This window comes from Toxorhynchites rutilus, chromosome 3 (genome assembly GCF_029784135.1).
Source record: "Toxorhynchites rutilus septentrionalis strain SRP chromosome 3, ASM2978413v1, whole genome shotgun sequence".
NCBI classification, from domain to species: Eukaryota; Metazoa; Arthropoda; class Insecta; order Diptera; family Culicidae; genus Toxorhynchites; species Toxorhynchites rutilus.
In genome coordinates this window covers 229315311-229329024 of record NC_073746.1, presented here as the reverse complement: position 1 = coordinate 229329024, position 13714 = coordinate 229315311, and the positions used below count along the sequence as shown (strand labels likewise).

Below are 13714 nucleotides of genomic sequence, written 5' to 3'. Positions count from 1 at the left end.
GCTCCTGATCGGTATGTCTCTTTCACGCTTCAATGAAATAATTCCCCTTCTGCTTTCTTCCGTACTGTTTCCATATACCGCTCCCCTACCACACTAAGTGACGAAACGGCCTCACCTAGTACCATAGACCCGTCTTGATTTATACTATGGATTGACAGATAAACATTGCTACAAATTCGCGATGACAGTGGAATAGTGTCGCCGTCTGGTGGCGACTTTCAATTATAGGCCATAATTTGGGTCCCAAACTCATTAGTGTAATCTTTATCAGATTAGAGGACACGAAGCCAGTTTTAGAATGTTAAAATGTGAATGAAATTTTTTACATCATGTTACTTAATTACTTGAAACACGTATTTCTGACTTTTATTTAACCATTTGTTTATTCAATGTCACTGAAGAATATTAATTTTTTTTTGACGTAGGACTACGTCTTTCATTTCTATACCAGGGTGTAAAACCAAAGTTTCGAAAATGAAAGCGTTACGCCGGAGACCGAATTTTGAGCGTTAATAGCTCTTAAACAACTGAACGAAATGGTATGATAAACACTTCATTCGAAAGATAAAAGGTCTACGCGTCATATACTTGTTACTTTTTCATCCAAAAATCAACACAGGCTATTGAAATCACCAATCGGTATATAAGCGAGCGCCGCTCGTAAACCCCCTCAGTTATGATTGAACAGCGATTGGAGCATGTTGTCGCTGTGTTGTGAAGCTATTTTCGTTTATCATGAAAGCGCTAATGAACGGTGTCACCAAGAGCCTGTATGTGCACCTAAGGCCAGAAGGGAATCCATCAGGAGGAGAGTGATGCCACGGTTCCGCTTGAAACATCGGCCGCCACACACACATATACACGCGCGGAATTCTCGTTGCTAAAAAATAATCTACCAGTTCCCCTGGGAATTGAAAAATACATTCATGCGAAAGAGTTTATTTTAATGTTTTCTATCCATATAACACTGCAACCAAATACATTTGGTTTTGTGATTTTTCAATCAATCGCAATTAATAGGAAAGCTTCTGAATATTTTTTTTCCCATCAGTGGATAACTTTCGTATCCAATATTGGATGCGTAACATGAAAAACGTGAAACATCATCGCTAAAATCAAGTCATTTTCGAGCGATTATTTGCTTTCTACTCATATAATGCTGCGACCAAATACATTTCGTTTTGGATTTTTTCAATCAAGTGCGATCAACCTAAGACCACGTCTTTCGGCAATTTATTAGAGGTGCAATGAATCTTTAGGAATTCCCGCTCTACGCGCACTGGCAATTTCTCAAACGAGAAATGGGTGTTGTGAGAAAAGATTAGCGAACGCGAAAACGACAAACGGGAGAAAGATATGTTTGGAGGTTGAAGGAAATTGGCAGAAAACTTCTTCATTCTATCATTCAAATAATGTGATTCGTACCACTTCGTTTTACCAGAAAGAGTTTTTTAATTCTCAAAGGAGGAATTGAGTCCTCCGAGGAAATTACCCAGCGCAAATTAGAGTCGACTATCGATTGCGGCATTCGTACACAAATAATTTTATAATGCAGTTTCATCAAAATAATTTCTTCGGATATATTCACTACATCATGTCATATATTTCATATTCTTCATTATGAAATCCATATCCATGGCACCTATCGGTATCGAATTATCATCGACACCACGATTTTCGCTAAATGCTCCTTTCAGTTCGTCCTGTAAAAAACTTTTCTGAGCTCTAATCCATCAAATTGGGAGCCCTGAAAAGGGCCGTTGATTATATGCTAAGCTAATATAGCACGCTCTCCTCGGATACGATGGGCCAGCTGGATGTCCTTGGGCATGATGTGACGCGTTTTGCATGGATAACACACAAATTGGTATCTTCGAATAAGCCTCCTGCAGCGTCATAACTGCGGAACTTTGGAAGCGCAAGTCGGTTTTGAAGTCCTGAGCAATTCCACGATCCAAATACTGCAAAGGTAGCTTACGGATCAGCAATTCGGTCGACTTCTGATAGCGACGAATTTCACGCAAAGTTCCCGGTCGATAGCGATCCTGCTGCTGGTGCGCTTATCCGAGCTGCTTTCATGTGCCTTACCACCGAAAGACTAACGAGCTGTCTGCGAAAGACTAACGAGCTCGAGTCCTCACGGTGCGAGAGTAGAGTAAGAAATGAACGAAAGCAAAGGAAGCGTCATTTTATAAACCATAAAAGTATAGAATCTAAACCCCACCCTTATTATATTCGTAAGTATACAGTAAGCTTATACAATAAAGAGGGTGGGGTTTACATTCGATACTTTTATGTTTTATAAAATGACACTTCCCTTGCTTTCGTTCATTTCTTACTCTACTCTTGCACCGTGAGGACTCGAGCTTTTTCATCATTCGTATCCGTATGTAGCGCGCCCACTTGGAAGCCCATTAATCTTATTGGAATGTGAGATGGGGAAGCTCATACTTACGTCTATGCATTATGCTGTACACTTCAATTAGAGCCCCCGCACACTACAGACTTTTCTTCAGCCGACAGTTTGGTCGGAACGGCTACTGGTGCAAACACCGACCCAACGGAATCGGTGTAATGTGCGCACATGCATACCTCTCCGTACTGATTAAGAAGCCGACCGAACTATCGGTCGACAAGTCAGTCTGCAGTCTGCGGGGGCTCTTAATTTCGTTTTTGCAGGCCGAACCGAAAAATTTTCAGTCGAGTTAACTCTTTTTTACAGTAATGCTTTTGAATCCGGACACTTTGCATTACATTCAATATCATACCACAGCCATAACATTTTTTCATGTTGAATTTATTTTAGCTACTAATATAGTTACTGATAGTTTCTTGATAGTTACTAATCAATCGCATTAATTCAACATGCAGAAAATGTTGTGGCTGCGGTATGGTATTAAATGTAACGCAAAGTGTCCGGATTCAAATACATTACTGTATACTTACTTCGATGTTATTCGTTTCTCTCTCAGGGTAAGCAACGAATATAATAAGGGTGGGGTTTAGATTCTATACTTTTATGGTTTATAAAATGACGCTTCCTTTGCTTTCGTTCATTTCTTACTCTACTCTCGCACCGTGAGGACTCGTTTGTTTGGGACAAAGCAGACAGCTCGTTAGTCTTTCGGTGGTAAGGCACCATGAAAGCAGCTCGGATAAGCGCACCAGCCGCAGGAAGTGTGGAGAAGCCACATCGCTATCGACCGGGAACTTTGCGTAAAACTCGTCGCTATCAGAAGTCGCTGATCCGCAAGCTACCTTTGCAGCATTTGGTTCGTTGAATTGCTCAGGATTTCAAAACCGACTTGCGCTTCCAAAGTTCCGCGGTTATGACGCTGCAGGAGTCCTATTCGAAGATACCAATTTGTGTGCTATCCATGCAAAACGCGTCACATCATGCCCAAGGACATCCAGCTGGCCCATAGTATCCGAGGAGAGCGTGCTATATTAGCTTAGCATATAATCAACGACCCTTTTCAGGGCTCCAAATTTGATGGATTAGAGTTCAGAAAAGTTTTTTGCAGGCCAAACTGAAACGAGAATTTTCGTTTGGATGCCATACAGCATCGAGAAAATTCCGGAAAGATCTAATCGTTGCTGAAAAACAATCTGCCAGTTCCCTTGGAATTGAAAAATACATTCATGCGAAAGAGTTTATTTTAATGTTTTCTAACCATATAACACAGCGACCAAATACATTTGATTTCGTAATTTTTCAATCAAGTGTAATTAGCTGTTTCGTATCGCGAAAATTATATAATTTTCAATCGATATTGCTCAGTCGCCGAAATTTTCATACTCAGAGAGTTTATTCTCCTCTAGTTTGCCTTCCAAATTGCCATCGTGAACCACACCTTCTCTCGATTCAATCACGCACGAAAAGGATACTTAAATGATATTCTGGTGGTGAAACCCATTCATTTTTCGTGAGGCGTCGTACACAAATTACGTAACGCGATAAGGGGGGAGGGGGTAGATGTTGCGTTACTTTCTGTTTATTAGAGATAGGAAATTGCGTTACGTAAGGGGGGGGAGGGGGTTCAAGATCCGGATTTTTAGCGTAACGTAATTTGTGCACGACGCCTGAGGACATCGACAAGACAACATCGTTACTGAACGAGCTGAACGGCGAGGGATCGAGGGATTCATTACCTGGCCTGACCTGAAATGCAATCAGTTTGTTTTAACTGTGAGGGAGCGCAGAAAAGCCGATCGATCAGAAGGAGAAGAGAAGGTGACCAAGAGAGCATCAAAATACGGTTCCTCGGGAAGACATTGAAGCAGCCGCCACACACACACACACACATACACGCGCGCAACTCTTTTCGTTTGCTGGTTATCGAGAAGAAACCTGGAAAGAAATGATCGTTGCTGAAAAATAATCTGGCAGTTCCCCTTGGAATTGAAAATTACATTCAAGCGAGCTTATTTTAATTTTTTTCTATCCATATAATACCACATACATTTGGTTTTGTGGTTTGTCAATCAAGTGCAGTTAACAGGAAAACTTCTGAAGATTATTCTTCAGAACAAGGTTTTTTGTATCCAATATTGAATGCATATAACCTTGAGCCTCCAACGTAATGCTCTCGTTTTTGAAGCCACCCAAATATTTATTTATTCATTCATTCAGGATGGATTTAGATTCAACTTCAAACAAATGATCCCTAAATCAACGATAGTCCTACGTCACCCTTGCGGTTATACCATAGATATAACCCACTTCCTGTTTTTCTATCCATATAATACTGCGACCACATACATTTGGTTTTGTAGTTTGTCAATCAAGTGCAGTTAACAGGAAAACTTCTGAAGAACAAGGTTTTTTGTATCCAATATTGAATGCATATAACCTTGAGCCTCCAACCTAATGCTCTTGTTTTTGAAGCCACCCAAATATTTATTTATTCATTCATTCAGGATGGATTTAGATTCAACTTCAAACAAATGATCCCTAAATCAACGATAGTCCTACGTCACCCTTGCGGTTATACCATAGATATAACCCACTTCCTGTTTTTTTCCCAAAATATATTTTTTATTAAGGCACATGTGGCGTTAGCCTGACGGGGCCGGGAGTCCAATATTTTGACAATTTTTGTCTTACAACTATGTTAGTAATATGTAACCGATTACTCGCGGTTGGCTCGAGGTTAGTATTACAAGTGTTCTCATAATTGGTATGTTGCAGTCTTCGATGCTCTGTACGTGTGCCCGACATGGGATACTTCCTATTAGGATGCAGCTGACCATTAATCAGCAACGCCCCCCTAGTCTGTACCCCATATCTAGCGTGGTGCGTCTTTCTCGACTCGAGGAATCCAGGATAGAATGGTCACTAGCCGGCGCAATCATCAGCTCGTGTAGAGTTGTCATGAGCGGTACAACCTTTGGCTCTTGTTGAATGATCAGTGGACTGCACAACCTTTGGCCCGTGTATCTGTAAAGAGTGTGTGGATGTATTGCCGCGACTAAGTAAAAGTTTATAGATCGGATAGGAGGGATATGAAACAGGGACACAACGAAGGAAACATCATTAAACGTTGACATCGGCGTTTCTGAGGAACAGGTATAGATGAAGCAGAAGATCAGGATCACGGCTATCTAAGATATTCCGGACGGGGATGTCCGATTGTCTGCCTTGTGCTCTCAGTGCTCTAGAGAGCTGAGAGCGAGCAGCATGGAACCGGATACACAACCAGACAACATGCTCGATGTCGTGGTAGCCATCGCCAAAACCACAAAGATTGTTTGCTGCGAGCCCAATGCGATAGAGATGCGCGTTTAGGTTGTAGTGATTGGACATGAGCCGAGATATCACGCGAATGAAATCACGACCTACATTCAATCCCTTAAACCAAGCACTCGTCGAAACCTTAGGGATAATCGTGTGTAACCAATATTAATTTGATGGGGAAAAGTTTATTTTCATTTTAAATTTTAATATTAAAAACGTGTCCATTCCGCCTGAAAATCAATTATTTTTTATGCTCCCCTACACTAGTAAACAAAGTTCAATGCCAAATTTGCGTCCCTTGGAGCACTAAGAGCACGGCCAAAGTGAGAGCAAATCTCGCGGACATGACGTGTACCCTGCATCAGGACGATGTTACTACCGATAGGTGCGATCAGAGCGGTCAAAGGTGTGACTTTTCCCGCCCCATTTCAGAACACATTCGCGAACCTTTTCCGTAATTCGCAGAGCACGCCTGTTCGTCTTGGGCCCATGTGGATCTATAACGTTTCCCATAACGACGGCAATGTAAACTTGCATGATGAATAAACTCAAAAAACTTACTGGACAAAAAAATGGTTGTCGTCAACAGTATTACCAAAACTTACTACATTTGATTCATTTCACATGCTATGTAGCCACATATTTGTTCAATAGTCGCAAAAACGCGGTTATATAAAAGTGAAGAATTTGATGAACCAATAATGATAACATTTCGTAATAACCTAGGGGCACTACTTAATTATATGTGGTATGTGTTCACTTCCTGTGATTATCTTAGCATTTTCCTACGAGAGCATCTATCCATTCTAGAGTCTTTTTGTTCCACACTTGCAATAATAATATTCACAATTAAAATAACATAATTTTCCTTCAAACACTATCTCACTGCTGCATCCGCAGATTCTCGTTAATACACGGATCCTGGGCGAAGAATGGCCGAATCAGATATGCCAACAGCTGGGCGATTTCGCTCTGACAGGCGAAAATTCGGCGTTGGGGAACGGAACATCTTGATCACCGAGTACAGATCGAACAGTTTGGTCTTGAATTCCTCGAGGCGAGCCTTGACCACCTCTTCGTCGGACGCGTTCCGGGTCAGGTTGAACTGTGTGGAATATAGAATAAGAATATTATGAGGGAGAGCTATTTTTAATGTGTTCAAATTAACAAAAACTGACCTTCATATTCAGCTCGATAAAGTCGCTCAAAATTTATCCCTTGATGAACCAGTTGGAGATTTGTTTGACATCATCGAACTCGTTTAGTATCAATTTCAAATAAGGGAACTTATCTATAAACAAAACAAAAACAGAAGTTAATTCAAAAACTTGGTCAATTTGTCGAAAAACACCACCCACCGTTTACCCACAGTCCACGGCATTACGCTCCATAATGTCCTCGTGCGCCTTTGCAGAAACTTTTATCACTGAACTTGTTCCACAGCAGCTGAATAAAGAAGCGAAATAAAAATTTCGGTATCCATATCACTTGCAAATTCTGGTTAATTTTAAAATCAACAAACAAACCGGCACGGTTGATTGCCGTTATGAACCAGCACAAAATACGGTTCCCGGAATAAATCGCCACAGAAAACGACTGCAACAGAAACCACCGCTTATAAAATGTGTAGTAGGCTATAAATATTGTGGCGCGGTATTGTATTTCAAAACAAGAATTAACCGGGCAAACGTATCGCCCCAGGCAAACGTAACGCCCCGGGCAGACGTATACCGTCCGACGCTCGCTAGAGCTCGGTCGGACATTGCTAAAGGATCGTATCCTATGTTTCAAACTAACCGGGCAATCAGTGGATCCCAGGTTTGCGTGCGAGACACCGCCGCTTCCGACGGCGGGTCGGCGGTGGACTCGGATTGCGTCATCTTGGCGGCATGGGCCGCCTCGATTCCTTATCCTCGCCAAATGGGGACTTCGTCCCCATTACATTGTCCTCAGAATAAATTTCGAAAAACGAGAACAAGAGAATAAATTTATAATAGAAATGTGAGGCACATGATGTTTTTCCCGCGCCAAATATTTCTAGCCTACTACACTTTTTCTAAGCGGTTGTTTCTGTTGCAGTTGTTTACTGTGGCGATTTATTCCGGTCACCCAAAATACAAAGCTGCAAATTATGCGCCAGTGGCGGTACCACGATCAAAGCTTCACATTAGCCGAGCCAGCTGGCGGAAGCATATGCATGAAGGTTACTAGGTTACTATTTTCAACGACAACTGTTTATTTATTATACTGCTTCAAATACCTTAGACGAAATCAAATGTAACCATACCTACGTAAGTAATAACATAAACAATTCCAAACCTTTCGTCTTGCCATTCCTCATACGTCTTTTCTAAATAGTGTAAATTTCAAGCCACATGTTAACTCCACCATCTTGTTGCCGCTGTTCTCATTTTGGACAAGACGCCTAGAAGTATATACTAAGGTGGGCCAACTTGCCAAAACCACTCTTCAGCCATCTTGGAAGTTTACTGTGTTTTGTTTGTATACAAAACACAATACGCTTGTGCCCAAGCTCGCTCGTGATCAGTCTGTCTCTTTCACGCTTCAAGCAAATATTTCCCCTTCTGCTTTATTCCGTACTGTTTTCATATACCGCTCCCCTAGCCAACTTAGTGACGAAACGGCCTCACCTTAGGATATAATTCTAGGCCCCTTGATTTTGGAGACATTCCACTGTGTAAACGGTGTAAACATTAAATTCTGTGGTGATTCCAAAAACATTCCAGAATTTGAAATGTCTTCGTATTTTGTTTCGAAAAATATCATATATTGACTGAAAATCTCACATGTTAGGTTCAAATTACGAGTTGGACCACAGAAGAGCAGATCATAGTAGAGAAATCCCTGTTAATCTCATCAAACACACAGGGAAACTTAACTGGCCGTTAATAGCAGTGATAGCATATCGGACTGATACAGTTTTCGAGTCGCACGAACATATGAATTGAATCAATGTAGTACTGCGAAAAATTGTTATACATGCTGTACATCTTTATCAGATCAGCAGGCCCAAAAGCAGCTTCAAATTGGTAAAATTTGAATGAACATTTTTACTACATGTTATTTGATTACTTGAAACACGTATCACTGAACCCTGCTTAATTATTTCTATATAAATTTCAAGATATTTACTCAAAAATACAATAGACGACCAGGAATAAAGTATCCGATTACATCTTTTTCGTATTATAGATAGTAGTGCGAAATAGCTGTTGCTTATTATCCAAACATGCGGAGTTCGAATCCCATCGGAGCAGTTTTCTTAACCATCACCACTACTCATTTTTCAACATTTATACCCCTTCCCACTAAAAGTCAATTGAACAATTTCTATTTCAAGAAACATATATGTTGTCATATGACAATATTCGTACTAGTTGCATGTGTAAGTCGTATATTCATCAAAACTAATTCGCAAGCAATTGTCATGTTTGAATATTGTTGGGTAGCCCCCTACCGATTATACCACAACGGCTCGTCAACTGACAGTATTCAGGTTTGACAGACGCTACGACGGATGGATCGGCGGGAAGCATCCATCATCGTCATTATTGTTAGTCATGAGATTGCAATACCACGAGTTAGACGCTTTTTGTATTGTCATAACGTTTTAATAAAGTTATTTTAATTTGTTGTTTGTGAGTTACGCGTTTCATTCCAACGCCGAAACACAACAATTGGCGACGAAGAGGTGGAAGTTTTCGCGGAAAAATCGTGCGTGATAGTCCGGAAAAAGTACTTGCAAAAAAACGTGGTCAGGAGAAAATCGCGATGGCGGGGAACAATTTCCATCATCTACAGCAGCAGCAACCACCAAACATCCAGGAACAGGGGCTGCAAATTCTTTCCAACCAGCAGCTGCTAATGACGCAAATTCTCCAGCAACAAAGCGCCACGCAGCTTGCCATCCGCAATCTTTCCTACGACGAAAGGGTGCTGGACTCGCTTTCGAGCAACATGGCGGAGTTCGTGTATGACAAAGACAATGGACACACGTTCGACGCATGGTTTTCCAGGTATGTCGACCTTTTTGACAAGGACGCCCGGAAGCTCGATGACGCAGCGAAAGTGCGATTGCTCCTGCGAAATCTTAGCCCACCCGATCACGAGCGCTACAATAGCTTCATTCTGCCGAGGCTCGCTCGTGAATTTACGTTCACAGAGACCGTCGATAGGTTAAAGTCACTATTCGGAGCGACAGTTTCCATCTTCCGCCGATGATTCAACTGTCTCCAGCTCACCAAGGAGGAGAGTGACGATTACCTGGCATACTCGTGCAAGGTGAACAAGGCATGTGTTGATTCCAAACTTTCGGAATTACCTGAAGAGCAGTTCAAATGCCTTATTTACGTCTGTGGTCTGAAGTCAAATCAATATGCCGAAGTTAGAATGCATCTCATCAACAAGCTGAACGAGAACGTTAATTTGACGCTACAGCAAGTCGTGGATAAGTGAAACAGCCTCATCAACCTGAAACAGGACACCGTGTTGGTGGAAAATCCGTCGTCCGTGGTGAATGCCGTTGTTTACGACAAGCGGTCGAAATCGAAGCATCAGTCAGCAGCATCGAGTTCTTCCAATTAACGTGAGCAACCAAAGACGCCCTGCTGGTCATGTGGGGGCATGCACTACAACAAGGACTGCCGGTTCCAAGACCAAAAATGCAACGAGTGTGGCAAGGTTGGGCATCGAGCGGGCTATTGCGCTTGCTTCCAATCAAGGTCTTCATCCAATGCAAACACGGCATCTAGATAGAAGAAAAAGCAACCGTCGACGAAGACGGTGACGATCCGAAACATCATCCAGGGTCGGAAATTCGTCAAGCTCCAGGTCAACAACGTACTCCTTCGCCTACAATTAGACACAGGGTCCGATATTTCGATAATTTCGCACCGCTCGTGGAACAAACTCGGTCGGCCCCGGACGAAACCAACGGTTTGCACCGCGCGAACAGCTTCCGGAGAACCACTCGATCTTGTTGCCGAGATGTGGCGCAACATTTCCCTCAATGGAGTCACAAAAGGGGGGAGGTGTTTCATCGCCGCTCCTAACGTCGACATTCTAGGAATTGACTGGATGGATTTGTTTGGGTTGTGGAACCAGCCAATCACATCGTTCTGCAAGCAGGTCAGCGCCCAACCAAGTCAGTCGCTGGCTACTCTTCAAGCTCAGTTCCCCGAAGTTTTCACTAACGAGATGGGCCTCTGCAAGAAGGCTCCCGTCAAGCTGGTCCTGAAAGGCGATCCGAAACCAGTCTTCAAGCCGAAGCGTCCGGTAGCGTACTGCATGGAAGGTGTATCGCTAGAGAATCTGGGCATTCTGAAGAAGGTGGATTTCGCTGGATGGGCAGCACCAATCGTAGTGGTCCGGAAACCCAATGGCACCGTCCGGATTTGTGCTGATTTTTCGACTGGCTTGAACAGCGTACTCGAGCCGAATCAGTACCCTCTAACGCTACCCGAAGATATATTCGCCAAAATGTCCGGATGTCGGGTGTTTAGCCATATCGACCTTTCTAATGCCTACTTACAAGTTGAGGTCGATCCGGAGAGTCAACCGTTACTCACCATAAACACCCACAAAGGCCTCTTCCAATTCACCCGCTTGTCGCCCGGCATCAAATCTGCCCCAGGCGCATTCCAACAGCTGATGGACACGATGCTCGCTGGTTTACCGTGTACCGTTGGTTATTTGGATGACATCGTAGTGGGAGGTCGAACGGAAGAGGAACATCGGCGCAACCTTTTCCTTGTGTTGCAACGACTGCAAGCATTCGGCTTCACTGTCCGCATAGAGAAATGCAGTTTCCACATGCGGCAAGTGAAATATCTCGGGCAGATCCTCGATGGCGATGGAATTCGTCCAGATCCGGACAAGATTGCTCCGATTGTCAGCATGCCAGCTTCGCACGAAGTCACCACGTTACGCGCATACCTTGGCGCAGTAAACTACTATGGCACCCCATGGATCAGTTGCTGAAGGCAGGAGAAAAGTTCGAATGGTCATCAGCTGGCCAGAAGTCGCTCGACCGTTTTCACGAAATTCTTCAGTCCCCGCTTCTGTTGACGCACTACAACCCGAAACTAGAATTAGTTGTGTCGACAAATGCTTCCTCCGTTGGTCTGGGTGCCCGGATCGCACACAAATTTGATGGATGGCATGCGGATGGCACCGTGAAAGCCATTTGCCACGCTTCGCGCAGTTTGACAGCAGCGGAGAGTAATTACAGCCAGATCGAAAAGGAGGGTATGGCTTTGATATTCGCCGTGACCAAATTCCACCGGATTATATTCGGACGGCGTTTCGTGCTCGAGATCGACCACAAGCCTTTGCTCGCCATATTCGGGTCGAAAAAGGGCATCCCCACGTACACCGCCAACCGGCTCCAGAGATGGGCGTTGACACTGCTTCTCTACGATTTCGACATACACTATGTGTCGACAGATGCTTTAGGACACGCGGACATCCTGTCCCGCCTTATCAATCGCCATGTTCGTCCGGAATAGGACTATGTTATAGCCAACATCGAGTTCGAGAGCACCATACGCAGCATCATGAACCAATCCCTGGAAGCCCTACCAGTTTCGTTCAAGACCGTTCAAGCCAAAACCCGCATAGATGAAACCCTGCAACAGGTGATCAAGCACGTCAACACCACGTGGCCTACCAAGAAAACGAGCATCACAGATCCGCACATTCAAGAGTTCTTCCAGCGTCGCGAGTCCCTCTCCATCACCGCTGGCTGCTTGATGTATGGCGAACGTTTGGTGTTACCATCCGTTCTCCGAAAGAAGGTTCTCGTGGAGCTGCACAAAGGTCATCCCGGTATCGAACGTATGCGGTCCCTTGCTCGACAGTACGTCTACTGGCCCCATATAGATAAGGACATCGAAAGGCTGGTGCAGACGTGCAACGAATGTTCGAGTGTGGCGAAAATGGATCGTAAAACCAACCTCGAGTCGTGGCCAGTACCGGAGAAACCCTGGCAACGACTTCATCTCGACTACGCCGGTCCTTTGAATGGGTGGTATTTTCTGATCCTAGTGGACGCCTACACCAAATGGCCGGAGGTGGTCAGAACAAAAGACATCACTTCTGCAGCGACAATTCGCATTCTCCGTGACATTTTCGCCAGATTCGGGACCCCGGAGACACTGGTTACCGACAACGGGAAGCAGTTTACCAGCGAAATGTTCGAGGCCTACTGCGAGTTCAACGCCATTCTTCACCTGAAGACCGCTCCCTTCCATCCGCAGTCGAATGGCCTCGCGGAAAGATTCGTCGACACCTTTAAGAGGACGTTGAAGAAAATAACCGCCGGAGGGGAAACGCTGCAAGATGCCATCAACACTTTTCTACAGTGCACCATGTCGCACCGCTCCGGAACGAAAGTCTCCTGCCGAACTTCTGCTTGGCAGACGAATTCGCACGTCGTTAGAGCTGCTTTGACCACCAACTTCGGCGCACAAACTCGAAAACTCCAAGCAAGATCAGCAGTTTGACCGGCGGCATGGCGCGAAACCAAGAAACTACTTCCGCCAGGACCTCGTCTGGGCCAAAGTGTTCCGGAACAACAAGTGGCACTGGGAAGCAGGAGAGGTGCTCGAACGCATTGGCAAGGTCATGTACAACGTCTGGTTGCCTGGGAAGCAAACCATGATAAGGTCCCACTGCAATCAGCTGCGAACACGTCATCATTCCGAAAACCAACTGTCTGCGACCGAACCAGCGAAAGCTCCGTTGAGTATCCTGTTGGACTCCTGGAACCTACATAGTCCGACACCCGTGCAGGAGGAGCGGCCTCCTCTTCCTCTAGAGATGGACGAATTCCCGCCGCAAGCCAGTGTTCAACGACAACGCAATCCCCCTAGACAACTGCAACTACCCACAGCAGCTCACAGATCTTCGAGGACTCGAAGACTTCCTGCGAGATATGATCCCTACCACCTTTTCTAA

General features: G+C 44.3%; 3 protein-coding genes across 3 annotated transcripts; all 3 read left to right on the top strand.

Moving 5' to 3' along the window:
• Positions 1–9529: 9529 nt before the first annotated feature.
• Positions 9530–10213, top strand: LOC129774004 (uncharacterized protein K02A2.6-like). Its single transcript, XM_055777685.1, has 2 exons — positions 9530–9925; positions 9995–10213. The coding sequence occupies exons 1-2, from the start codon at positions 9530–9532 to the stop codon at positions 10211–10213; spliced, it is 615 nt and encodes a 204-aa protein (XP_055633660.1).
• Positions 10214–10381: 168 nt separating this feature from the next.
• On the top strand, positions 10382–12264 carry LOC129774003 (uncharacterized protein K02A2.6-like). The gene is made up of 3 exons (XM_055777683.1): positions 10382–10438; positions 10514–11671; positions 11731–12264. Exons 1-3 carry the CDS (start codon positions 10382–10384, stop codon positions 12262–12264), a joined length of 1749 nt encoding a protein of 582 aa, XP_055633658.1.
• Positions 12265–12312: 48 nt separating this feature from the next.
• LOC129774002 (uncharacterized protein K02A2.6-like) lies at positions 12313–13714 on the top strand. The gene is made up of 2 exons (XM_055777682.1): positions 12313–13191; positions 13244–13714. The coding sequence occupies exons 1-2, from the start codon at positions 12313–12315 to the stop codon at positions 13712–13714; spliced, it is 1350 nt and encodes a 449-aa protein (XP_055633657.1).

What these genes read in the sequence shown, in the direction of transcription:
- LOC129774002 (XM_055777682.1), top strand. Translation starts at nt 12,313, where the DNA reads ATGAACCAATCCCTGGAAGCCCTACCAGTTTCGTTCAAGACCGTTCAA. An exon ending in GGCAGACGAATTCGCACGTC is followed by an intron (nt 13,192 to 13,243) that starts GTTAGAGCTGCT and finishes GAAAACTCCAAG; the next exon opens with CAAGATCAGCAGTTTGACCG.
- LOC129774003 (XM_055777683.1), top strand. Translation starts at nt 10,382, where the DNA reads ATGCACTACAACAAGGACTGCCGGTTCCAAGACCAAAAATGCAACGAG. An exon ending in AATGCAACGAGTGTGGCAAG is followed by an intron (nt 10,439 to 10,513) that starts GTTGGGCATCGA and finishes GCATCTAGATAG; the next exon opens with AAGAAAAAGCAACCGTCGAC. An exon ending in GCATGCCAGCTTCGCACGAA is followed by an intron (nt 11,672 to 11,730) that starts GTCACCACGTTA and finishes CCCATGGATCAG; the next exon opens with TTGCTGAAGGCAGGAGAAAA.
- LOC129774004 (XM_055777685.1), top strand. Translation starts at nt 9,530, where the DNA reads ATGGCGGGGAACAATTTCCATCATCTACAGCAGCAGCAACCACCAAAC. An exon ending in AATTTACGTTCACAGAGACC is followed by an intron (nt 9,926 to 9,994) that starts GTCGATAGGTTA and finishes AACTGTCTCCAG; the next exon opens with CTCACCAAGGAGGAGAGTGA.